At 35.2% G+C, this 27215-nt stretch overlaps 1 protein-coding gene across 3 annotated transcripts in view; it reads left to right on the forward strand.

Moving 5' to 3' along the window:
- gukh (NHS actin remodeling regulator GUK-holder) overlaps positions 1 to 27215 on the forward strand; it is a 288940-nt gene that overhangs the window by 203037 nt on the left and 58688 nt on the right. For all 3 annotated transcript variants that reach the window (XM_073960171.1, XM_073960170.1, XM_073960172.1), the window contains exon 3: positions 26182 to 26492. In XM_073960171.1, the coding sequence (XP_073816272.1) occupies positions 26182 to 26492 (311 nt within the window). The remainder of the gene's footprint in view (positions 1 to 26181; positions 26493 to 27215) is intronic.

A 27215-nucleotide genomic window follows, 5' to 3' on the forward strand; every position in this document is an offset into this window, starting at 1 on the left:
ACTGCTTCAAAACATAAAAGTTAGTTGTTGTTGATGTAGAGTAACGGTTATCGACCATTCACCACTAGATGTTTGCCAAAATTATGTTTTATGTTGCTTATGTAAATGTGATGTGTCCGAGAGTCTCCTTTTACCCCTTCAGGAAATGAGAAACAGGTTGTTAACGTTCAATGAATGGATGGTTTGAAAGTAGACTGAGCAGCAGGAGAGTATTTTTGGAATTTTTGGGTAGCTACTACACCCGAAAAATTTCGAAGAAAACCATAGGGTCTTCCCATAGAAGATCCCTTTAAAAGGTCTTCTATCCTTAGATGACTCCTTTGGGAAGTTTTCTATCTAAGGAAGACGCCTTTCGGTCTTCTATCTAATCGAAAATCCCCTTAGGAAGTCTTCTTTAGAAGAACTCATCTAAATTTCTATGGAAGATCCCCTTAGAAGGTCTTTTATGTACATAAGATCCCGTTAGGATGTCCTCTGTCTTCGGAAGGTCCCTTAGGAGGTTTTCTATCTTTAGTAGAACCCTTTCAGAGGTCTTATATCCATAGAAGATCCCTTTCGGAGGTCTTCTGTTTATACACCTTTTTCAGATGTAATTCGAATCATTTTAGTTGTAATTCGAGAATTACATTTGTAATTTGAAACATTTCTATTGTAATTCGAATTATTCTATTTGTAATTCGAATTATTCAATTTGTGATACGAATTATTCCATTTGTAATTAGTATTATTTTAATTGTAATTTGAATTATTCAATTTGTAATTCGAATTATTCCATTTGAAATTCGAATTATTCCATTTGTAATTCGAATTATTCTATTTTCAAATGGAATAATTCGAATTACAAATGAAATAATTCGAATTACAAATACAACAATTCGAATTTCAAATAAAAAAATCGTATTACAAATGGATTAATTCGAATTACAAATAAAATAATTCGAATTACAAATAGAATAATTCGAATTACAAATAGAATAATTCGAATTTCAAATGAAATAATTCGAATTACAAATGGAATAATTCGAATTTCAAATAAAATAATTCGAATTACAAATAGAATAATTCGAATTACAAATGGAATAATGCGAATTACAAATGGAATAATTCGAATTTCAAATAAAATAATTCGAATTACAAATAGAATAATTCGAATTACAAGTGGAATAATTCGAATTACAAATAAAACAATTCGAATTACGAATAAAATAATTCGAATTACAAATAAAATAATTCGAATTACAAATAGAATAATTCGAATTACAAATAGAATAATTCGAATTACAAATAGAATAATTCGAATTACAAATGGAATAATTCGAATTACAAATTGACTAATTTGAATTACAAATTGACTAATTCGAATTACAAATAGAATAATTCGAATTACAAATGGAATAATTCGAATTTGAAATGGAATAATTCGAATTACAAATGGAATAACTCGAATTACAAATAAAATGTTACGACATATAAATAGAATATTAGAATTACAAATGAAATGTTACGAATTACAACAGGAAAGTTTCGAATTACATGTTAAAAAGGTGTAGAAGACCCCTTTAGAAGTTCTTCTGTCTAAAGAATATACCTTTAGGAGACCTTCTATCGGGATAAGACCGCTTTAGGACGGCTTCTATCTATAGAAAACTTCTTTAAGGAGATCTTCTAGCTACGAAAGACCCCCTTAGGACGTCTTTTTCTTTGGAAGACCCCTTTAGGAGTTCTTCTATCTTTAGAAGACCCCTTTATGAGGTCTTCTATGTTTAGAAGAACCCTTTATGAGGTCTTCTATCTTAAGAAGACCCCTTTAGGAGCTCTTCTACTTTTATAAGACCCCTCTAGGAGGTCTTCTATCTTTAGAAGACCCCTCTAGGAGGTCTTCTATCCATAGATGACCCTTTTATGAAGTCTTCTATCTATAGAAGACCCCAATCTGAGGTCCTCTATCTAGGGAAGATCCCCTTAGGAAGTCTGCTAGTCATAGATGACCCCTTTAGGAAGTCGTCTAAAAAATACCGCTTTTGGAAGTCATCTATCTTTGGAAGATCCGCTTAGGAAGTCTTCTATCTATAGAAGATCTCTTCAGGGGGTCTTCTGTTTAAAAAAGACCCCACTAGACGGTCTTCTGTCTATAGAAGACCCCTTTAGAAGGTCTCCTATTTGAATAAGATCCCTTTAGGAGACCTTATATCGATAGAAGACCCATTTAGAAGGTATTCAATCTTCAAAAGGCCCCTTTATAAGGTCTTCTGTCTGTAGAGGACCCATTTAGTAGGTCTTCTATCTATAAAATATCCCTTTAGGAGTTCTTCTATCTAAAGAAGACCCTTTTAGGAGGTCTTCTATCTATGGAAAACTTATTTTAGCGTTTCTTTAGGAGGTCTTTTATCTACAAAAGAGCCCTTCAGGAGGTTTTCTATATACAAAAGACATATTTAGGCGGTCTTCTATATACATAAAGCTTCTTTTGGGAGTTATTCTGTCCACAAAAGACCATTTTCGGAGGTCTTCTATCTAAATAAAACCCATGTAGGAGGTCTTCTATCTATAAAAACCCCTTTAGGAGTTATTCTACCCACAGAAGACTAACTTAGGAGGTATTCTGTCTATACAGGACCTCTTTAGAAGGTCTTCTCTCTGTAGAAGACCGCTTTAGTAGGTCTTCTATTTGTAGAAGACCCCTTTAGTAGGACTTCTATTTCGAGAAGACCCCTTTAGTAGGACTTCTATCTATAGAAGAACCCTTTAGGAGGCCTTCTATGTACAAACGACCTTTGTAGGTCTTATATCTAAAGAATAACCGTTTTGAAGTCCTTCTATCTATATATAAACCCTTTAGGAGGTCTAAGTATAGAAGGTCCCTTTAGGAGGCCTTCTATGTATAGAACATCCAATTAGGATTTATTCTATCCACGGAAGACCCTTTTCCTTAGGATGTCTTCTATCTATAGAAACCCCCTATAGGAGCTATTCTATTCACGGAAGACCCTTTTTCTATCTAAAGAAGACCCCTTAGGATGTCTTCTATCTATAGAAACCCCCTTTAGGAGGTCTTCCATATAAGGAAGATCCCTTTAGGAGGTCTTCTATATATAGAATATCATTAAGAGGGGTCTTCTATCCACAGAAAAACATTTTCGGAGGTCTTCTTTCTATAGGAAACCAGTTTAGAAGGATCCTATCTACGGAAGATCCATTTATGAGTTCTTCTATCCATAGAAAGTCCTTTAGAAGCTCTTTCATCTTTAGAGGACACCTTTAGGAGGTCTTCTATATATAGAAGGCCCTTTAGAAACTCTTCTACCTATAGATGACCCCTTTAGGAAGTCTCCTATCTATAGAGGACACCTTCAGGAGGTCTTCTATTTATATAATATCCCTTTAGGATGTCTTATTTCCATAGGAGACCCATTTAGGAGGACTTCTATCTATAGAAGGCCGCTTTAGGAACTCTTCTATTTATAGATAACCCCTTTAGAAAGTATTTTAGCTATAGAAAACCCCTTTAGGATGTCTTCTGCCTATGGAAGACTATTTTAGGAGGTCCTCTATCTACTGAAGATCCCTTCCCTTCATTTTCGGAGGTCTTCTTTCTATAGGAAACCAGTTTAGAAGGATCCTATCTACGGAAGATCCATTTATGAGTTCTTCTATCCATAGAAAGTCCTTTAGAAGCTCTTTCATCTTTAGAGGACACCTTTAGGAGGTCTTCTATATATAGAAGGCCCTTTAGAAACTCTTCTACCTATAGATGACCCCTTTAGGAAGTCTCCTATCTATAGAGGACACCTTCAGGAGGTCTTCTATTTATATAATATCCCTTTAGGATGTCTTATTTCCATAGGAGACCCATTTAGGAGGACTTCTATCTATAGAAGGCCGCTTTAGGAACTCTTCTATTTATAGATAACCCCTTTAGAAAGTATTTTAGCTATAGAAAACCCCTTTAGGATGTCTTCTGCCTATGGAAGACTATTTTAGGAGGTCCTCTATCTACTGAAGATCCCTTCTGAGGTCTTCTCTCTACAAAAGAACCCTTTAGACGATCTTCTATCTATAGAAACCCTCTTTAGAAGGTCTTCTACATACGGAAGATTTGTTTAGGGGGTCTTTTATTAGTAAAATACCTCTTCATGACCCCTTCGATCCATAGAAGTCCCCTTTAGGAGGTTTTTTATTCATAGAAGGTCCCTTTAGGAGGTTTTTTATCTGTAGAAATCCCCATTAGCCGATCTGCTATCTATAGCAGATCCCTTTAGGAGGTCTAGCCCCCTTTGGGAGAGAACTAAAATGCACCTGAAACACCTTTCTATATTCCTCTCTGTGTATTCCAAACAAATTTGCCCCAAAAGTATTTGGCCCACACAAACATTCATGTCGTCTAAGAGGGTGCCAATTCGGCTTGTATGTATATATGGCCTGTCTGTTCGCCTAGTGTTGTAATCATGCAAACTTTGTGTCATTTGTGGCACTTCTGTTTCTATCTAGCTGCATATGTGTGTGTGAATCTGGCAGCTCCAATCGTCTGATTGGAAAACAGGTATTTTGACCGGTAAGCAAGCAACAACTTTTTTGCGGGCTTTAATTGCCAAAGGAAATTATTTTGTGTTTCGTTGCTTTTTTTCTTGTGTGCTTCGCTTAAGGCCAGGAGGTTTAAATGGCCCCAGTTGGTGGTATTTTGATTTTACCGGTAAAAAATTAACAAACATGAACATCTCAAAAGCAATAAATGTCACAGACACACAAAAATAAACAAACTTCAAAAGGACACGAGGCGACAAAGGACACCATAAGCTCCATGTCAAATTTGTTAAGCTGTGATAATGAAATGCATAACCAATTAAGAAATATATTAACATTTTTTTCAAGCAAATTACAAATAATTTTTAAATTAATTTTCCTCGTGATTTTAATTGACTCGATGGGAGGCAGAGGAATATTTTAAAATTTTTTAAATTTTTAACATTTAAATAAATCTTACATTTCCACGTTACCTATTTTCTCATGTCTAGTCCTTTGAACCAAACCTCTTCACACACATTATTTGAAAAGAACGAAAAAGAAACCAAAACTCTCACTCTATCTAAAGTGCATTTTAACCACTCCAAATCCACACACACATACACTCTACTAAGTACTCCGTCAATGAGAAGTACACACTTTCCAAAGACATTTAGCTCCATCACTCCTAGATGTAAAAAAACTTTCTAGCCAGGAAGAATGATAGAAAAAGAAACTATAAAAATATTCCATTTACCACACCTCAAGTGTCAGCCATTAAGTATGCAACAGTTTTTGTTTTCTTTTAATGGAACCCAATGAGACACTTTCCCGGCAATCTCGTAAGAGGACGAGAGCCAAAATGTGTGTGTGTGTGTGTGTGGGAAAACTCAAGTAAGTAATACACTTACCCAAGATTATGCCATAGTAATATTTACTACTCTCGCTTAAAGGTAGCATACAACTTTTTATTGTACATCCCCCAAAAGTATGCTGTAAGTAAAGAAAGTAAAGTGTTTTCCAGTTACAATTGCAATTTCAGTTAACACATATTTTTTGCAAAGCGAAGAAAATGAGGCAATTAAATGAAGTGAGGGGAAATGTTTAAATGTCCGGGTAGAAAATAAAAAAATGGGCATGAGGGGAAATGTTTAAAATTGCCGATAGAAAAATACGAAAATTGGCAATCCTACTCTGGGACCTTTAGAAGGTTTTCCAGCTATAGAGTACCCCTATGGGAGGGTTTCGATCTATGGAAGACCCCTTTACGAAGTCTTTTTTCTATTGAAGATTCCTTTATGAGACATTCTTTCTATAAAATTACCACTTTTGGCGGTCTTCTAACAATAATCCTCTCTTTAGAAGACTTATTTCTGTAAAGGACACCTTTAGTAGATCTTCTATATGTAGATGGCCAAATTAGGCCGTCTTCTTTTTTGCAAAAAAACCTTCAGGAGGTCTTGTATTAATGACAGACCCATTTCTGGCGTCTTATATTTATGAAAGATCCCATTTTGGGATCTTCTACCTATGGAGATTCTCCTTAGAAGGATTTCTATCAAAAGAAGATCCTTCTGGGACATATTCTTTCTACATAAGACCTCTTTAAAATGTCTTCTAGACTCTATTTTGGGGTGTTATATGTTTACTGATTCTTCAACTTACAGAAGACTACCTTAAGAAGCCATTTAACTTGAGAACCTTTTGCTGATCTTTTACCTTAAAAGACCCTATTAGAAGGTTTTCTATATATAAAAGATCCCCTTAGGAGGTTTTTCACTTATAGAAGGCCTATTTAGGAGGGTTTCTATATATAGAAGACCTTTATGATGTCTTCTATATATGGAATACATCTTTCACCTAAAGAACACCCTTTTGTAAGTCTTCTTTTCATAGAAGACCACTTTACGTGGTCTTTTGTATAAAGAAGACACCATTGGGAGGTATTCTGTCTATAGAAGAAACATTGAAGTGGTCTGCTATTTGTAGAAGGCCCTTTATGAGGTCTTCCAAATGTAGAAGACACCTATAGGATGTCTTCCATCTATAAAAGACCCCATTAGGAGGTCTTCTATATATTAGGGGGTCTTCTATATACAGAAGACCTCCTATTTTTAAGATGGAAAACAGGTCTTCTGTACATATACGACCCCTTTAGGAAGTCTTCTGTCAATAGAAGACCCCTTTGGGAAGTTGACTGTCCATAGAAGACCTTCTACGGAACCTTTTTTTATAGAATACCCCTTTAGCAGGTCTTCCATTTACAGCAACCTCTTTAGGAAGTCTTCTGTCTACAGATGGAAGTCTTCTGTCATTTAGGAAGTCTTCTGTCCGCAGAAGAGCCCTTTAGAAAGTCTTCTGTCCAGAGAATACACCTTTAAGAGGTCTTCTGTCCAAAGAATACCCCTTTAAAAGGTCTTCTGTCTATAGAAAATCCCTTTAGCAAGTCTTCTGTCCATTGAAGATACCTTTAGGAAGTCTTCTGTCTACAGAAGACCCCTTTATGACGTCTTCTGTCGTCAGAAGACACCTTTAGGAAGTCTTCTATCAACAAAAGCATTGGGGAGTTTTTACCGCACATAGGCCTCTTAGAAAGCCTTCTATCTATAGAAGACCCCATTTAGGAGGCCTTTTACAGAAGACGCCTTTAAAAAGTCTTCTACCTTCAGAAGACCTCCTAAGGGGGTCTTTTATAGATGGAAGACAGGTCTTCTGTACATATAAGACCCCTTTAGGAAGTCTTCTGTCAATAGAAGACCCCTTTGGGAAGTTGTCTGTCCATAGAAGACCTCTTAGTGAGCCTTTTATTTATAGAATACCCTTTAGCATTTATAGCAACCTCTTTAGGAAGTCTTCTGTCTACAGATGATGTCTCCTGTCTATAGAAGACACCTCTAGAAGGTCTTCTTACCATAAACGACACCTTTAGGAGTTCTTACCATAGAAGACCCCTTTAGGAAGTCTTCTGTCCACAGAAGACCCCTTTAGGAAGTCTTCTGTCCGCAGAAGAGCTCTTTGGAAGTCTTCTGTTCAGAGAATACACCTTTAAGACGTTTTCTGTCCAAAGAATACCCCTTTAAGAGGTCTTTTGTCTATAGAAAATCCCTTTAGGAAATCTTCTGTCCATAGAAGATACCTTTAGGAAATCTTCTGTCTACAAAAGGCCCCTTTATGAGGTCTTCTGTCTATAGAAGACACCTTTATGAAGCCTTCTATCCACAAAAGCCCCCATTGGGAAGTTTTTAATGCACATAGGCCTCTTAGAAAGCTTTCTATCTATAGAAGACACCCCTTTAGGAGGCCTTATATTTATATCAACCCCTTTAGGAAGTCTTCTGTTTACAGAAGACGCCTTTGAAAAGCCTTCTACCTTCAGAAGCCCCCTGTATGAGGTCTTCTGCCTTCAAAAGACCACTTTAGGAGGCCTTATCTCTTCAGAAAACACCTATCGGAGGTCTTTTACCTTAAGGAGACTCCCTTCGGAGGTCTTGTGTAGATAACCCTTTAGGAGGTCCAAAGAATACCTCTTTATACGTACAGAAGACCCTTTTAGGAGATCCAAAGAATACCACTTTATACGTACAGGAGACCCTTTTAGGAGGTCCTGTTTATAGAAGACATTTTTCGGAGGTCTCATGTTTAAAGAATACCATTTTCGGAGGTCATCTGTTTATATAAGACCACTTTGGAGGCCTTTTATCTATAGAAAACTCCTTTGGGAGACATCCTATCTATAGTAGACCCTTTTAAGAGGCCTTCTGTCTATAGTAGACCCCTTTAAGAGGTCTTCTATATAGAGAAGACCTTTTAGAAGTCTTTATAACTATATAAGACTCCTTCTAACTATAGACGGCTTTTTAGGAGGCCTTCTGTTCATATAAGACTTCTTTGATAGACCTATTCATAGATTACTGCTATAAGGCTTCCTTAAAGGAAGCCTTTAAGGAAGCCTTATATCTACACAAGACTCCTTTAAGAGGGCTTCTATTTATAAAAGGCCCTTTTAGTAGGCCTTTGTAGAATAGAGGACACCTTTCGAAGATCTTCTATCTATAGAAGACACCCTTAGGAATTCTTCTAGACCCCTTTAAGAGATTTGCTATGTATAGAAGACCCCTACAGAAGCCCCCTGTATGAGGTCTTCTGTCTTCAGAATACCCCTTTAGGAAGCGTTCTGTCTTCAGAAACCCCCTTTGGGAGTTCTTCTATCTTAAGGAGACCCCCTTCGGAGGTCTTGTGTAGATAACGCTATAGGAGGTTCATAGAATACCTCTTTAGGAATACTTATACGTACAGAAGACCCATTTAGGAGGTCCTATTTATAGAAGAAAATTTTCGGAGGCCTCCTATTTAAAGAAGACCATTTTCGGAGGTCATCTATTTATAGAAGATCCTTTTCGGAGGCCTTTTATCTATCGAAAACTCCTTTGGGAGGCATCCTATCTATAGTGGACCCTTTTAAGAAGCCTTCTGTCTATAGTAGACCCCTTTAGGATGTCTTCTATCTGGAGAAGACCTTTTAGAAGTCTTTATAACTATATAATACTCTTCTGGCTTATTTAGAAAACCTTCTATCCCTTGAAGACTCCTGTAGGAGGCCTTCTATCTACACAAGACCATTTTAGGAGGCCTTCTGTTCATTTAAGACTGCTTTAGGAGACCTATTCATAGAATACTGCTCTAGGCTTCCTTTAAGGAAGCCTTATATCTACAGAAGACTCCTTTAGGAGGCCTTCTATTTATAGAAGGCCTTTTAGTAGGCCTTAAAGCTATAGGAGAGAATTTTAGATCTCCTATATAGAGGACACTCTTCGAAAGTCTTCTATCTATAGAATACGCCCTTAGGAATTCTTCTAGACCCCTTTAAGAGATTTGCTATCTACAGAAGACCCCTTCAGAAACCCCCTATATGAGATCTTCTGTCTTCAAAAGACCCCTTTAGGAGGTGTTCTGTCTTCAGAAACCCCCTTTGGGAGGTCTTCTATCTTAAGGAGAACCCCTTCGGAAGTCATGTGTAGATAACCCTTTAGGAGGTCCATAGAATACATCTTTAGAAATACTTATATGTACAGAAGACACCTTTAGGAGGTCCTGTTTATAGAAGACCATTTTCAGAGGCCATCTATTTATAGAAGACCATTTTTGGAGGCCTTTTATCTATCGAAAACTCCTTTGGGAGGCATCCTATCTATAGTAGACCCTTTTAAGAGGCCTTCTGTCTATAGTAGACCCCTTTAGGAGGTGTTCTATCTAGAGAAGACCTTTTAGAAGTCTTTATAACTATATAATACTGTTCTGGCTTATTTAGAAAGCCTTCTATCCCTTTAAGGCCCTTGTAGGAGGCATCCTATCTATAGTAGACCATTTTAAAAGGCCTTCTGTTCGTTTAAAACTCCTTTAGGAGACCTATTTATGGAATACTGCTTTAGGAAACCTTCTATGTATAAAAGGCCCTTTAAGACTCCTTTAGGAGACCTTCTATATATATAGAAGAGCATTCTAGAGAAGATCTCTCATATAGAGGAAGCCCTTAGAAGGTCTTCTATCTATAGAAGGCCCCCTTAGGAATTCTTCTTGACCCCTTTAAAAGATTTGCTATCTATAGAAGACCCCTTAAGGATATTCTAGCTATCACTTTCGAAAGTCTTCTGTCTTTAGAAGATCCCATTAGAACTTCTTTCATCTACAGAAGACTACTTAGGTGGTCAAATATCTGTAAATGAGGTCTTCAATGTTTCAGAAGTGATTGATGCATCTTTGTAATAATGTAGACTACTCTTAGGAGGGCAATAATTGATATTAAAAATCATTGCATACTTTTAGGCTGGCATTTTTTTATTATCATGACATCTCTTCCCGCTTAAAAAATGTGTTTTTTTCTACCAAACAGAAAATGGAATTTACGACCAAAGACAATTTCAATTGAAAACACTAAAATCTAACTGCAACCTTATAATGGATACGTTATGTCATTTACCATGAAATATTGTAAAAAAAAGCCTAAAGCTAAATTCTGCATTTCAAGCAAAAAATATATATGGGCGTTGGTGTAAAATAAATTACAAGAAAAAAAAAACAAAAATTGCAGCAGAAACTAGATGTCGCCCGGCCATGGCAAAATTTCTAGCACTACTCTCCCAGGTTAAGTTGAAGCAACTTGTTGTAGTTGTACTTAAACTTCAGCTTGCAGCCAAAAATGCAAACAAACAATTATGCCTTGGATAACATTTGCGTTTTGGCCAAAGTTTACTTCTCTCTGTGTCTACGGAGAAAATTACTAAGCTTCATGGATGCTTTGCCTTACAATCGTGCCTTGGAGTTTGCATGGGAGTTCTTTCTTGTTGTCTATGACACATACATTATTAAAGACCACACACTAGTTCTATGAAAATTTAGGTGGCGACTTAGATGCCCAGGAAAACTCCAAGTAATTGTTGGTAAATATTTTCATAGGGTTATGAAATAGAAATTCTCTCTTTTTGCATTCAATAACATTGAATTTTGTATAGTCCAAAATCTTAGGAGTTACCCTTTATTCTTGTCTGTGTACACACATGTAGTTCTTGTAAGTTTTCATATTTATGATTGCCGAGATTAGTAAAGCAAATGTGGCTTTCTTAGTTTGTGCGATGGCAGGCAGGCAGCATCATCGTCATCGACATCATCAACATTGTAGGCCTGGCACCACATACACAGAAGATAACCACCGCAGGCCATTGTAGTAGTTGCAGCATCATTATCCAGAGTAACATCATCTCTTGGCATACAAGTCACAATATGGACCACTTGTAACCATAATTTGTTCACATTGCCTTCTTATTTTTTTGTCATGCCGTTTGGCAATATTTTCTCATTCCCAGCGTATTTTTTGTTCGGTTCTGGATATCACATTGGCAAACAATGGCCAGCGTAGAACGTACACAACCACTTAAGACTCTCGGAATACTTGACCGTTTGTCTTCACCACTACCTTTGGGGACTCAACTAATGGCATAAATTAAAATCGCTCGAACAAGTATTTTATTTATTATTTATATTGCTTTTGACATTGTTAACCATGGTGCGGAAGGTCTAACTCGCTGTGCGGCTTGTGTATTACACCACCAATTAAGCGTAACTCAAGATGTTGGAGAAACAACATAATTTTCTTTACTGGTATTTTTTTATTCAATTAATTTGCATTTAAGAAATTGTTGATAAGAATGGAAAAAGAGTGACAAAAAACAGTTGAAATTAAAAGGAGAACATATGCAAAATCAAATATTAAAGTATACATTTAGGCAAAGAACATTGAATTGAAGTGTGAAAAGTTGCCCTGAAAGCCTTTTGTCTCTGATGGTTCTTGAAAATATATTCCTTTAAAATGTCGCAATATCCCATCAAATTTAAATGTGGCTTTATATGATACGAAATCTTTACCTTCTTCTTCCGATTTTAAAGGAATGGTGTTCACTAGACATTTCCTATCGAAAGCTAGCCGCTACGTATTCCATATTTTCCTGGGATGAAAGAAAGAAAAAAACACTCAATAAATATGTCAAATTGTGAATATTTATACTGAGACAAAGTGCCGACCAAGCCGTTTTATATTTACCATATGTGTGATGCATACTTTTAGGATAAAATAAGTCATATGAGTCCCTTACAATAGTATCAACAGATGTTGTTGTAGCAACACAAATAAATATGTTCGTTTGTATTTCTGTTATAGTTATATGGTTCTGTGTCTAGATTGATAAATAAATTCTGGCTGTGTCGATAAAGAATCGGGAGACAGTCGAGTTGGTTTAGCTGGGTAATTATATATATCTATAGAACACCCCTTCAGAAGGTCTTATATCTTCAAAAGACTCTTTCATGAGGTCTTCTATTCATATAACATCCCTTCTATGTACAGAAGGTCCTTTTAGGATGACCTTTAATTATAAAAACCCCCTTTAAGAGGACTTCTATCTGTAGAAGACCCCTTTATGATGTCTTCTAACTTTAAAAGACCCTTTCAAGAGGTTTTGCTACTATAGAAGACCACATAAGATTCCTTATCTCATATCCATAAAATAGCCGTTTAGAAGGTCTTCTGTCTATAGAAAACCCATTTAGGAGGTCTTCTATCTATAGAAGATCCCTTCAGGAGGACTTCTATTTATAGAAAACCACTTCAGGAGGTCTTATATCTATAGAAGACCCATTCAGAAGGTCTACTATCTATAGAGAACCCTTTCAGGAGGTCTTCTATTTGTAGAAGGCAACTTCAGGACGTCTTCTGTCTATAGAAGGCCACTTCAGGACATCTTCTCTCTATAAAAGGCTTCTTCAGGAGGTCTTCTATCTATTAGAAGATTTTCTATATATAGAAGGTCCCCTCAGGAGGTCTTCTATCTTTAGAAGATCCTATTGGAAGGTCATCTATCTATAGAAGATCCCTTCAGGAGGTCTTCTACCTATAGAAGGCCCCTTCAGGAGGTCCCTCTAGGAGTTCTTTAGGAGATCTGCTGTCAGAAAATAATTTTTAGAGGTACTCGATCTATAGAACGCCTTTAGGATGTCTTCTTTCTTTAGAAGATCCTATTGGAAGGTCTTCTATCTATAGAAGATCCCTTCAGGAGGTCCTCTACCTATAGAAAGCCTCATCAGAGGTCCCTCTAGGAGTTCTTTAGGAGATCTGCTGTCTGAACATAATTTTAAGAGGTATTTTATCTATAGAACCCCTTTAGGAGGTCTTCTACCTATCGAACACCCCTTTAGAGCTCTTCTATTCTTCTTTAGTAGAAGACCCGTTTAGGGGTTATTTTAAGAAATGGATAGGAGGTCTTCTATTTATAGAAGACCTGGTGAGGAGGTCTTCTATCTATAGAAGACCTGGTTATGTCTTCTATCTATAAAAGACCACTTCAGGAGATCTTCTATATATAGGAGACAGAGTTAAGAAGACTTCTATCTATAGGAGACCCCTTCAGGAAGTCTTCTATCTATAGAAGACCTGGTTAGGAGGAGAAGACCTAACGGAAACTCAATTCAGCCAGGCTGAATTCAAGTTTTCCTAACGGAAACTCAATTCAGCCAGGCTGAATTCAAGTTTTCCTATCGGAAACTCAATTCAGCCAGGCTGAATTCAAGTTTTCCTAACGGAAACTCAATTCAGCCAGGCTGAATTCAAGTTTTCCTATCGGAAACTCAATTCAGCCAGGCTGAATTTCAGTTTTCCTAACGGAAACTCAATTCAGCCAGGCTGAATTCCAGTTTTCCTAACGGAAACTCAATTCAACCAGGCTGAATTCAAGTTTTCCTAACGGAAACTCAATTCCGCCAGGCTGAATTCAAGTTATCCTAACGGAAACTCAATTCAGCCAGGCTGAATTCAAGTTATCCTAACGGAAACTCAATTCAGCCAGGCTGAATTCAAGTTATCCTAACGGAAACTCAATTCAGCCAGGCTGAATTCAAGTTATCCTAACGGAAACTCAATTCAGCCAGGCTGAATTCAAGTTTTCCTAACGGAAACTCAATTTAGCCAGGCTGAATTCAAGTTTTCCTAACGGAAACTCAATTCAGCCAGGTTGAATTCAAGTTTTCCTAACGGAAACTCAATTCAGCCAGGCTGAATTCAAGTTTTCCTAACGGAAACTCAATTCAGCCAGGCTGAATTCAAGTTTTCCTAACGGAAACTCAATTCAGCCAGGCTGAATTCAAGTTTTCCTAACGGAAACTCAATTCAGCCAGGCTGAATTCAAGTTTTCCTAACGGAAACTCAATTCAGCCAGGCTGAATTCAAGTTTTCCTAACGGAAACTCAATTCAGCCAGGCTGAATTCAAGTTTTCCTAACGGAAACTCAATTCAGCCAGGCTGAATTCAAGTTTTCCTAACGGAAACTCAATTCAGCCAGGCTGAATTCAAGTTTTCCTAACGGAAACTCAATTCAGCCAGGCTGAATTCAAGTTTTCCTAACGGAAACTCAATTCAGCCAGGCTGAATTCAAGTTTTCCTAACGGAAACTCAATTCAGTCAGGCTGAATTCAAGTTTTCCTAACGGAAACTCAATTCAGCCAGGCTGAATTCAAGTTTTCCTAACGGAAACTCAATTCAGCCAGGCTGAATTCAAGTTTTCCTAACGGAAACTCAATTCAGCCAGGCTGAATTCAAGTTTTCCTAACGGAAACTCAATTCAGCCAGGCTGAATTCAAGTTTTCCTAACGGAAACTCAATTCAGCCAGGCTGAATTCAAGTTTTCCTAACGGAAACTCAATTCAGCCAGGCTGAATTCAAGTTTTCCTAACGGAAACTCAATTCAGCCAGGCTGAATTCAAGTTTTCCTAACGGAAACTCAATTCAGCCAGGCTGAATTCAAGTTTTCCTAAAGGAAACTCAATTCAGCCAGGCTGAATTCAAGTTTTCCTAACGGAAACTCAATTCAGCCAGGCTGAATTCAAGTTTTCCTAACGGAAACTCAATTCAGCCAGGCTGAATTCAAGTTTTCCTAACGGAAACTCAATTCAGCCAGGCTGAATTCAAGTTTTCCTAACGGAAACTCAATTCAGCCAGGCTGAATTCAAGTTTTCCTAACGGAAACTCAATTCAGCCAGGCTGAATTCAAGTTTTCCTAACGGAAACTCAATTCAGCCAGGCTGAATTCAAGTTTTCCTAACGGAAACTCAATTCAGCCAGGCTGAATTCAAGTTTTCCTAACGGAAACTCAATTCAGCCAGGCTGAATTCAAGTTTTCCTAACGGAAACTCAATTCAGCCAGGCTGAATTCAAGTTTTCCTAACGGAAACTCAATTCAGCCAGGCTGAATTCAAGTTTTCCTAACGGAAACTCAATTCAGCCAGGCTGAATTCAAGTTTTCCTAACGGAAACTCAATTCAGCCAGGCTGAATTCAAGTTTTCCTAACGGAAACTCAATTCAGCCAGGCTGAATTCAAGTTTTCCTAACGGAAACTCAATTCAGCCAGGCTGAATTCAAGTTTCCCTAACGGAAACTCAATTCAGCCAGGCTGAATTCAAGTTTTCCTAACGGAAACTCAATTCAGCCAGGCTGAATTCAAGTTTTCCAAACGGAAACTCAATTCAGCCAGGCTGAATTCAAGTTTTCCAAACGGAAACTCAATTCAGCCAGGCTGAATTCAAGTTTTCCAAACGGAAACTCAATTCAGCCAGGCTGAATTCAAGTTTTCCAGGCTTTTCCAGGCTGAAATCAAGCTTTCCTAACGGAAACTCAATTCAGCCAGGCTGAATTCAAATTTTCCTAACGGAAACTCAATTCAGCCAGGCTGAATTCAAGTTTTCCGAACGGAAACTCAATTCAGCCAGGCTGAATTCAAGTTTTCCTAACGGAAACTCAATTCAGCCAGGCTGAATTCAAGTTTTCCAAACGGAAACTCAATTCAGCCAGGCTGAATTCAAGTTCTCCTAACGGAAACTCAATTCAGCTAGGCTGAATTCAAGTTTTCCTAACGGAAACTCTACAAATTTTCTTTTAAAATAACAGGCGCACCTTTTCGGATCTACCACTGCCTCGCCATAGAAAGTATGATTCTAGAGTGTTTTAACCGTTCCTCACAATTTACTCAATTCTGTACCAATGTTGCATTGCTTATGTGTTTGTGTCCGTCTAATCAACATTTATTTGTCTTCTATACAGATTCTTAAATTTATTTACCATTTAAACAATCTTTTCTTTATTCTACATAAATGTGTGATGCATACTTTTAGGAGATAAATTATAAAAAATCAATTAATTCATATGTTTTATACCACATGCTTAACTAAACTTTTCTTAGGCATATCTCTACACATTATTTAAAATACACATCTTTTTTCTAACTTCAACTTCTTTCCTCTCATTTGCTTTGTCAATATTGCTCAATTTGCCTCTGCCGTATAAAGTAAATATCATTTAATTTTATTGTATATATAGATAAACAAAGTATGGTCATTAAAATTAAATACCATAATTAAAACATAGAATTTATACGCACACGTTTGTACGTACACAATCAATAATGAAGCTGTAGCAAAAGCTTCTTTACAGCCAAGATAGCAAACAAGTCTAGCTAGCTGGTGAGTTCTGCCGCCACCATCTTTTGCCAGTCTCCCTTCCTCCCCTTTTCTGTTGTCGTTACCCAGAAACCCATACGCTGCAACATTGACATTCAATAAATTCTTACCATACAACAGTTAACAGTTATTGACTTTAACAAGAAATTGTCGTCTATTGTCGCCATTGTCGGTATCATCGGCTCGGCTGTGCCATCATCTCAACTCTCTTCCCTTGGCTGCTTTTCGTAGACGACGTATGTGAAATAGAAAAACTACAAAATCTTGCCTTTTCTTCTAGCCACATATTCTGGATCCTGTTTCATATGGCAAGACAACAGCAGTTTGGTTGGAGTTAAGATGCCACATTTTTTTACGTTTCTGGGTTTAATAGTGTTGTCCGCATATAGCTTTTTCTTCGTCGTTGTAAAGGAATGTTGTTTACTTGTTTGGTTTTATTCCTTTTTTAGCGATTTAGTTAAAACTACTTCCATAGTTTATAGATGCTGCTGCCGCGCCACCATATATGGAGAATCATAACACATCTCATGTGAAGCTAGTGCAGTATTGTTCGTTTGGTTTTTCTTCTGGGTAATGGAGTATGCCAAAGAAATCCATAAAGTGTTGGTTAATAATGGCACATTTTTAATCCACTGCTGTGGAGCAAGTGAGTTAGAAACGATTATCTTCATTTACAGAAATATTTATCTACTATTTGGAAATGAGAATTGATCTGAATTTCGCTCTCAAAATATTCCTGAAAATCCTTATTTAGTCCTCTAAAAATATCCTACAAAATATTCCTGAAAAAATCTTATTTTGTCCTCTGAAAATACCCCACAAAATATTCTTTCAAAATCCCTATTTAATCCTCTGAAAATTCCTCACAAAATATTCTTAAAAATCCACACTTCAAGCTCTTGAAATTCCTCACAAAATATTTTTAAAGAAAACACACTCGTCAACTTCGTGAAATTCCCCACAAAATATGCTTAAAAAATCTACGCTTAAGCCTCTTAAAATTCCTCAAAAATATTCTTTCAAAATCCCTATTTAATCCTCTGAAAATTCTTCACAAAATATTCTTTCAAAATCCCGATTGAATCCTCTGAAAATTCCTCACAAAATATTCCTAAACAATCTACGCTTCAACCTCGTGATATTCCTCAGAAAATATGCTTAAAAAATCCACGCTTCAACCTTTCAAATTCCTCACAAAATATTCCTAAAAAATCCACGCGTCAACCTCCTAAAATTCCTCACAAAATATGCTCAAAAAATCCACGCGCCAACCTCTTAAAATTCCTCAGAAAATATGCTCAAAAAATCCACGCGCCAACCTCTTAAAATTCCTCACAAAATATTCTTAAAAAAGCCACGCGTTAACCTCTTGAAATTCCTCACAAAAAATTCTTAAAAAATCCACGCGTTATCCTCTTGAAATTCCTCACAAAATATTCTTAAAAAATCCACGCATTAACCTCTTGAAATTCCTCACAAAATATTCTTAAAAAAATCCACGCTTCTTCCTCCTAAAATTCCTCACAAAATATGCTCAAAAAATCCACGCGCCAACCTCTTAAAATTCCTCAGAAAATATGCTCAAAAAATCCACGCGCCAACCTCTTAAAATTCCTCACAAAATATTCTTAAAAAAGCCACGCGTTAACCTCTTGAAATTCCTCACAAAATATTCTTAAAAAATCCACGCATTAACCTCTTGAAATTCCTCACAAAATATTCTTAAAAAAATCCACGCTTCTTCCTCCTAAAATTCCTCACAAAATATGCTCAAAAAATCCACGCGCCAACCTCTTAAAATTCCTCAGAAAATATGCTCAAAAAATCCACGCGCCAACCTCTTAAAATTCCTCACAAAATATTCTTAAAAAAGCCACGCGTTAACCTCTTGAAATTCCTCACAAAAAATTCTTAAAAAATCCACGCGTCAACCTCTTAAAATTCCTCACAAAATATTCTTAAAAAATCCACGCGTTAACCTCTTGAAATTCCTCACAAAATATTCTTAAAAAATCCACGCTTCAACCTTTGAAATTCCTTACAAAATATTCTTAAAAAATCCACGCGTTAACCTCTTGAAATTCCTCACAAAATATTCTTAAAAAATCCACGCTTCAACCTTTGAAATTCCTTACAAAATATTCTTAAAAAATCCACGCGTCAATCTCCAAAAATTCCTCACAAAATATGCTTAAAAAATCCACGCGCCAACCTCTTAAAATTCCTCACAAAATATTCTTAAAAAACCCACGCTTCTTCCTCTTGAAATTCCTTATAAAATATTCTTACAAAATCCCCATTTAATCCTCTGAAAGTACCCAACAAAATATTCTTGAAAAACCCACGCTTCTTCTCTTAAACTTTCTCACAAACTATTCATACAAATTCCCCATTTAATCCTCTGAAAAAAACCCAACAAAATATTCTTAAAACCCAAAATTTTTCCTCTTGAAATTCCTCATAAAATATTCTTTCAAAATCTCCATGTAATCCTCTGAAAATACCCAACAAAATATTCTTAAAAAAACCACGCTTCTTCCTCTTGAAATACCTCACCAAATGTTCTTAAAAAACCCACGCTTCTTCCTCTTGAAATACCTCACCAAATGTTCTTAAAAAAACCCACGCTTCTTCCTCTTGAAATTCCTCACAAAATATTCTTTCAAAATCCCCATTTAATCCTCTGAAAGTACCCAACAAAATATTCTTAAAAAAACCCACGCTTCTTCCTCTTGAAATTCCTCACAAAATATTCTTTAAAAATCCCCATTTAATCCTCCGAAAGTACCCAACAAAATATTCTTAAAAAAACCCACGCTTCTTCCTCTTGAAATTCCTCACAAAATATTCTTTCAAAATCCCCATTTAATCCTCTGAAAGTACCCAACAAAATATTCTTTAAAAAACCCACGCTTCTTCTTTCAAAATCCTCTGAAAATAACCAAACTACACGTTTTATTCCTTTGGAAATTCCTCGCAAAATTTTCTTTAAAAATCCACGTTTTTTCCTTTGGAAATTCCTCACAAAATTTTCTTTAAAATTCCACGTTTTTTTCTTTGGAAATTCCTCACAAAATATTCTTTAAAAATCCACGTTTATTCCTCCTCAAATTCTTCACAAAATATTCTTTAAAAATCCCCGTTCCGAAGGAATATTCCTCACAAAATATTCTTTAAAAACCACGTTTGTTCCTTTGGAAATTCCTCACAAAATATTCTTTAAAAACCACGTTTGTTCCTTTGGAAATTCCTCACAAAATATTCTTTAAAAATCCACGTTTATTCCTTTGGAAATTCCTCACAAAATATTCTTTAAAAATCCACGTTTATTCCTTTGGAAATTTCTCACAAAATATTCTTTAAAAATCCACGTTTATTCCTCTTCAAATTCTTCACAAAATATTCTTTAAAAATCCACGTTTATTCCTCTTCAAATTCTTCACAAAATATTCTTTAAAAATTCACGTTTATTCCTCTGACAAATTCCCGAGAAAATGTTCTTTAAAAATCCACGTTTATTCCTCTTCAAATTCCTGAGAAAATATTCTTTAAAAATCCACGTTTATTCCTCATCAAATTCCTCACAAAATATTCTTTAAAAATCCATGTTTATTCCCCTTCAAATTACTCACAAAATTTTAAAACTCAACGTTTGTTCCTTTCGAAATTCCTCACAAAATATTCTTTAAAAATCCACGCTTAACCTCTTTGCATTCCTCAAAAAATATTCTATAGAAATCCTCACTTCAGCCTTTTCAAATTCCCCACAAAATATTCTTTAAAAATCAACGTCTATTAATTTCTATTTATGTTTGAAGCCACCTAATAATATGCATCATTAATTTAATTATAATTTTAAGGCCGACCTAAAAGTATGCACCATTCATTAAAAATTAGTTTATTGTTAAACTTGGTTTCCACTCAACTACAATTTACGTTCTCGAACATTTTTGCCATTTAAAATTTCATTGCCAAAAATGAAATTTCTCTTTGCCAAAATTCAGTTCCGCGCACATAATCTAAATGCATTTCATCCCAATAATTTAAGTTACTATAAAAATTCCAATCCATCCTTTATGGGCAATAATGTTCTTACCAAAACAAATAATAAAAAAATAAAAGCACTTAAATTTGTTGTTATAACCAATCAGCTGCTGTTTGTGTAATGTGGTATCCTTATTATTGCAACGTATGTCATGTTGTTGAACAAATTGTATAAACTTCATATAAAAACAACAAACATAAATATAACCAGCCCTAAAAGTATGCTCTCTGCATTATGTTGCCTACAGGGTATGCAATGGAGATAAACGATGGAATTAAATAGTTGAGATTTTTGCACACACACACTTATCTGCATATTTACGCCAACACCAGGCATAAACCTGGAGTTTAATTCCCCAAATGCAAACATGGAAGATACACCATGTGGGATTGTCATATGTATGAGCAGAAGCAGCAGCAGAAGCCACAAATTTCTCATTAAAAAGCCAACTTTATTTGGTTTGATAAACTCCCAATGAGACGACTGACTGTCTCCAACACAACATTGCATGGCATATGGCGTTGCTGGTTGGTTATCTCCGCTGACTCTGCACACAAAACGACTAGAGTAGTTGGTCATTATGGTTTTGTTCCCGACGATGCAATGGACGACAATCTTTTTGCGATGTTATATAAGTCACTTAAATTAACAATATTGAATATGACCGTAAAGCGGTAATAAACGTTAGTCGTCGCCTACTTCCACGTAAATAAAAATAAAACCGAATTACTTTTTTCTGCCAATGACAAAGTTAATGAAGTTTAATGGCATTCTGCTAATGCCAATATTTATGTTAATTTTTTTGTGGTGTAATAAAAATCTGGTAAATTAATTAGGCAAAGATTATATAACATAAGGAAAAAAGCAAAGTTGATTTCAATTTGCAAAGCACTTTGCAATGATCTTTGAATGCCGCTAGCGTGTGTGACATGTTACACTTATTAGTGGAAAAGTTTGCTTTTCATGTTCAAAAGTTTTGTCTGGTAAATAAAGAGAGGAAGGGGAAGAAGTGGAGATACTGGTACTTACCTTATACCATATACTATTATGTGAGGGGTGGTATAATAAGTTTCTTTTGACATTTTTTACTGCAATAATGGTAGCAGAGAAACTACTCCTTACCCAGGCTTCTTTAAAACCCGACACTTCAACCTCTTAAAAAATATTCCTTAAACTCCTCACAAAATATTCTTTAAAAAACCACGCTCCAACCTCTTCAATCCTCACAAAATATTCTTTAAAAAACCACGCTCCAACCTCTTCAATCCTCACAAAATATTCTTTAAAAAAACCACGCTCCAACCTCTTCAATCCTCACAAAATATTCTTTAAAAAACCACGCTCCAACCTCTTCAATCCTCACAAAATATTCTTTAAAAAACCACGCTCCAACCTCTTCAATCCTCACAAAATATTCTTTAAAAAACCACGCTCCAACCTCTTCAATCCTCACAAAATATTCTTTAAAAAACCACGCTCCAACCTCTTCAATCCTCACAAAATATTCTTTAAAAAACCACGCTCCAACCTCTTCAATCCTCACAAAATATTCTTTAAAAAACCACGCTCCAACCTCTTCAATCCTCACAAAATATTCTTTAAAAAACCACGCTCCAACCTCTTCAATCCTCACAAAATATTCTTTAAAAAACCACGCTCCAACCTCTTCAATCCTCACAAAATATTCTTTAAAAAACCACGCTCCAACCTCTTCAATCCTCACAAAATATTCTTTAAAAAACCACGCTCCAACCTCTTCAATCCTCACAAAATATTCTTTAAAAAACCACGCTCCAACCTCTTCAATCCTCACAAAATATTCTTTAAAAAACCACGCTCCAACCTCTTCAATCCTCACAAAATATTCTTTAAAAAACCACGCTCCAACCTCTTCAATCCTCACAAAATATTCTTTAAAAAACCACGCTCCAACCTCTTCAATCCTCACAAAATATTCTTTAAAAAACCACGCTCCAACCTCTTCAATCCTCACAAAATATTCTTTAAAAAACCACGCTCCAACCTCTTCAATCCTCACAAAATATTCTTTAAAAAACCACGCTCCAACCTCTTCAATCCTCACAAAATATGCTTTAAAAAACCAAGCTCCAACCTCTTCAATCCTCACAAAATATTCTTAAAAAATCCACGCTTCAAACTCTTGAAATTCCTCAGAAAATATTCTTAAAAAATCCACGCTTCAAACTCTTGAAATTCCTCAGAAAATATTCTTAAAAAATCCACGCTTCAAACTCTTGAAATTCCTCAGAAAATATTCTTAAAAAATCCACGCTTCAAACTCTTGAAATTCCTCAGAAAATATTCTTAAAAAATCCACACTTCAAACTCTTGAAATTCCTCAGAAAATATTCTTAAAAAATCCACGCTTCAAACTCTTGAAATTCCTCAGAAAATATTCTTAAAAAATCCACGCTTCAAACTCTTGAAATTCCTCAGAAAATATTCTTAAAAAATCCACGCTTCAAACTCTTGAAATTCCTCAGAAAATATTCTTAAAAAATCCACGCTTCAAACTCTTGAAATTCTTCACAAAATATTCTTTAAAAATCCACGTTTATTCCTCTTCAAATTCCTCACAAAATATTCTTTAAAAATCCACGCTTTAACCTCTTGAAATTCCTCAGAAAATATTCTTTAAAAATCCACGCTTTAACCTCTTGAAATTCCTCAGAAAATATTCTTTAAAAATCCACGCTTTAACCTCTTGAAATTCCTCAGAAAATATTCTTTAAAAATCCACGCTTTAACCTCTTGAAATTCCTCAGAAAATATTCTTTAAAAGTCCACGCTTTAACCTCTTGAAATTCCTCAGAAAATATTCTTTAAAAATCCACGCTTTAACCTCTTGAAATTCCTCAGAAAATATTCTTTAAAAATCCACGCTTTAGCCTCTTGAAATTCCTCAGGAAATATTTTTAAAAATCCACACTTTAGCCTCTTGAAATTCCTCACAAAATATTCTTTAAAAATCCACGTTTATTCCTCTTCAAATTCCTCACAAAATATTCTTTAAAAATCCACGCTTTAACCTCTTGAAATTCCTCACAAAATATTCTTTAAAAATCCACGCTTTAACCTCTTGAAATTCCTCGCAAAATATTCTTTAAAAATCCACGCTTCAACCTCTTCAAATTCCTCGCAAAATATTCTTTAAAAATCCACGCTTCAACCTCTTCAAATTCCTCGCAAAATATTCATTAAAAATCCACGTTTATTCCTCTTCAAATTCCTCACAAAATATTCTTTAAAAATCCACGCTTTAACCTCTTGAAATTCCTCAGAAAATATTCTTTAAAAATCCACGCTTTAACCTCTTGAAATTCCTCAGAAAATATTCTTTAAAAATCCACGCTTTAACCTCTTGAAATTCCTCAGAAAATATTCTTTAAAAATCCACGCTTTAACCTCTTGAAATTCCTCAGAAAATATTCTTTAAAAATCCACGCTTTAACCTCTTGAAATTCCTCAGAAAATATTCTTTAAAAATCCACGCTTTAGCCTCTTGAAATTCCTCAGGAAATATTTTTAAAAATCCACGCTTTAGCCTCTTGAAATTCCTCACAAAATATTCTTTAAAAATCCACGTTTATTCCTCTTCAAATTCCTCACAAAATATTCTTTAAAAATCCACGCTTTAACCTCTTGAAATTCCTCACAAAATATTCTTTAAAAATCCACGCTTTAACCTCTTGAAATTCCTCGCAAAATATTCTTTAAAAATCCACGCTTCAACCTCTTCAAATTCCTCACAAAATATTCTATAAAAACCCACACTGCAACCGCTCCCAATTCCTCAGAAAATATTGATTAAATGTGAATATGGATTGCCCTTAGTAAAGGACATCTCTCTCTCTCTCTGAAAGTTTTTTTTTTACGAAAAGTTCCAATCACTTTCTTTTCCTTATATCACCTGCCTCGTATTGTGTCTCTGCCCTTTTCTGATATTTATTCCACACAATTTCCATTAATCGGCTTAAAAATAACAAAACATGTTTTTCTTGGCTATAATACTATTACACGAAACTAAAATAACTTTGTTTTGAAACTTTATTGCATTTCATTTAACTAAGAGACTTTTTAAAATCATAATATATTTTAGGAAATATGATTGGAAGCATATGCAATAATTACTTTTCAGAATGCATCCTAAAAGTAGGCAAACATTGGATAATAAAAAATACTAAAATATGTTCAAAGTCGAATAATAGCTTCACACAACATTTGTAATATTTTTTTTTATTTTTTTCTATTCTTACCCACAAAATGTCTAAGGTAACGTGCCACTCGAATACCATAAACTCGTTTCTAAAATCACATTTTTATATGCCTCATCCTAGGGCCAAGATATACCCTTGTTTGTGTTTTAATTGCATCCTAAATGTAGACATTAAATTCTAAATGCTTGCACACACAACCAAAGGGTGGCGAAGATGTTTCTATTTGAGTAGTAGTAGTAGTTTTGTATGTCAAAACTTTTGTAAGACAACTTTTAATAACAAATACATACAATTTACATTTAAACAAACAGAAGTCAACGATAAGATGGAACTTTATTTTTAAATCCTCAATACCAACAAAAGAAGCCAATTATATGTATACATGTGTGTAATCTATGTGTATGTTTGTATAGAAAATTAATACGTTTTGTTTTTATCTCTTTGTCACATCTTTGTCGCTTTAGTACTAATGTATGTATGTATAATTTATAAAACTATGTTTTGCCTAAAGCTGTGCCATGAATTTCCTCCTAAAAGTATACACAATTTTCTTTGAAGAAAATATAATTTTTAATTGCGAAAGTTGTGACAATTTTAAGATTTGCTAAAAAAATAAATTACAATAGAGGTGACTATACAGTGTGGTTCAAAAATAATGGTTACTCTCAGTATTTTCACTTGCTAAAAATATGTCACAACTTCCAATAAGTAACTTTTATTTAGACTCGAACTGTTCTTTGCGTGTCCAAATGGTGAATTTTAATTAAACCACCACAAAACTTTTAATTTCCATATTTCCACCCATACCTCTTTTCACCAACCTAAAGGTATGCAACACATTTATGTAACCACAAAATATGCAACATTTGGTGTTGGGTTATTTTTTTGCAATTCCTAAAAGTATGCTTCTATTATTTTAATGTCAATGCTCTTTGTGAACACACAAAAATTTCAAATGCGTTGTCGTCTGTGAACTTTGTGCCAAAAGTCTGTGCGACATTTTGGCCGTTGGCCAAGAGAACTAACTACAACAAATGACCATGATTTTTATATCGATTTTGTCTTCTTTCCTCTCTCTCTCTCGCTCTTATACACACATATTAGTAAATCGTAAATTAATAGTTTTGCCAAGGCAAAGGGAATTCATAAAGGCATATTTGCGTGATTCAAAGACATTTTGAAGTTAGTTTTGTTTTTTTCTACAGCCTTAAAGTATACCTTTAAAATGAAATTAAAAAGTAGCATGTCTAGCAATGCAGGACATTAATAATAAAAACTATGACATAACTTTTTTTTGCTAACTTTGTTTTTATTTTGCTTTTCTTTATTCGTTTTCTTTACAGCCTGCCGCCATTGAAGATCTACGCAAATGGACCTCTAGCGAGGCATTGGGAGATGTTACCGTCACCCCTGATTGTATGCATCATGTCGACACATCAATATCAACATCTGTTGTTATTGGCGATAATGGTGTCTTGACACCGGCCCTATCTCCGTCCGTGCTATCAGCCGATGCTGTAGATGCATTATATTCCATTGACCACAATAATACATTAATCGATAACAGTCATATTCCTAATGATATCAATAACGATGTGCCTTTAAATCATCGACTGCCCTCACCCGAGGAACAATGTAAAATTATAGCATTAAGGTAAGTTTTGAACACAAAGAAAGGAAAAAGGACAACTTTAAGAAACCCTGATGTGTATCAGGGGATAGGTTCTTTGGGATCAAAAATATTTTGATTTTATAATGATTTTGTCGAATAATCTGAAAATCAGATTTTGAAAGATTTATTTTAAAAATAAGTAATAATTAACTTGAGCGTTCGCAATGCATACTTTTAGGCACTGAAAAAATAAAAATCAAATGGCATAAAATCTTTGCCGACAATACATGACTATTAGAATATGATGCAAATTTTTCTTTAAATAACACTATGCAACACTGAAATTCTGGTCAGTATCAGCTAAACTATTGGGAGTTGAACCAAGTAACCCTTTGCAAAAATCTTCCAAATAAAGTTCTCAGCAATTCTTCAGAACATTCTGAAAATCTAAAATGCTCCCTTCATGTTGTTTCAGTGGTATTTTGCATCATATCTTTTACAGCACTTATTTTAAAACACAGTTCACACCAACAGTTTATTCTCGCATTTCGGATTTCATCACATTTTTGACATATTTATTAAATCGTCGTTGAAAAATATACTGAAAAAATGTGATAGATCCATTTTACAACAATGACATGTTCTGAAGAGTTGTGTATTACATTCCAGCAAATATTTTTCCAAAAGAAAATATTCAGAAAAAAATTCTGTTTTGGAGATATGGTGCCAAATGAATAAACATTATGGAAATTTTCGATATTTTGT

Source organism: Musca autumnalis, unplaced genomic scaffold (genome assembly GCF_047663935.1).
Source record: "Musca autumnalis isolate F117 unplaced genomic scaffold, ASM4766393v1 scaffold_1, whole genome shotgun sequence".
NCBI lineage: Eukaryota > Metazoa > Arthropoda > Insecta > Diptera > Muscidae > Musca > Musca autumnalis.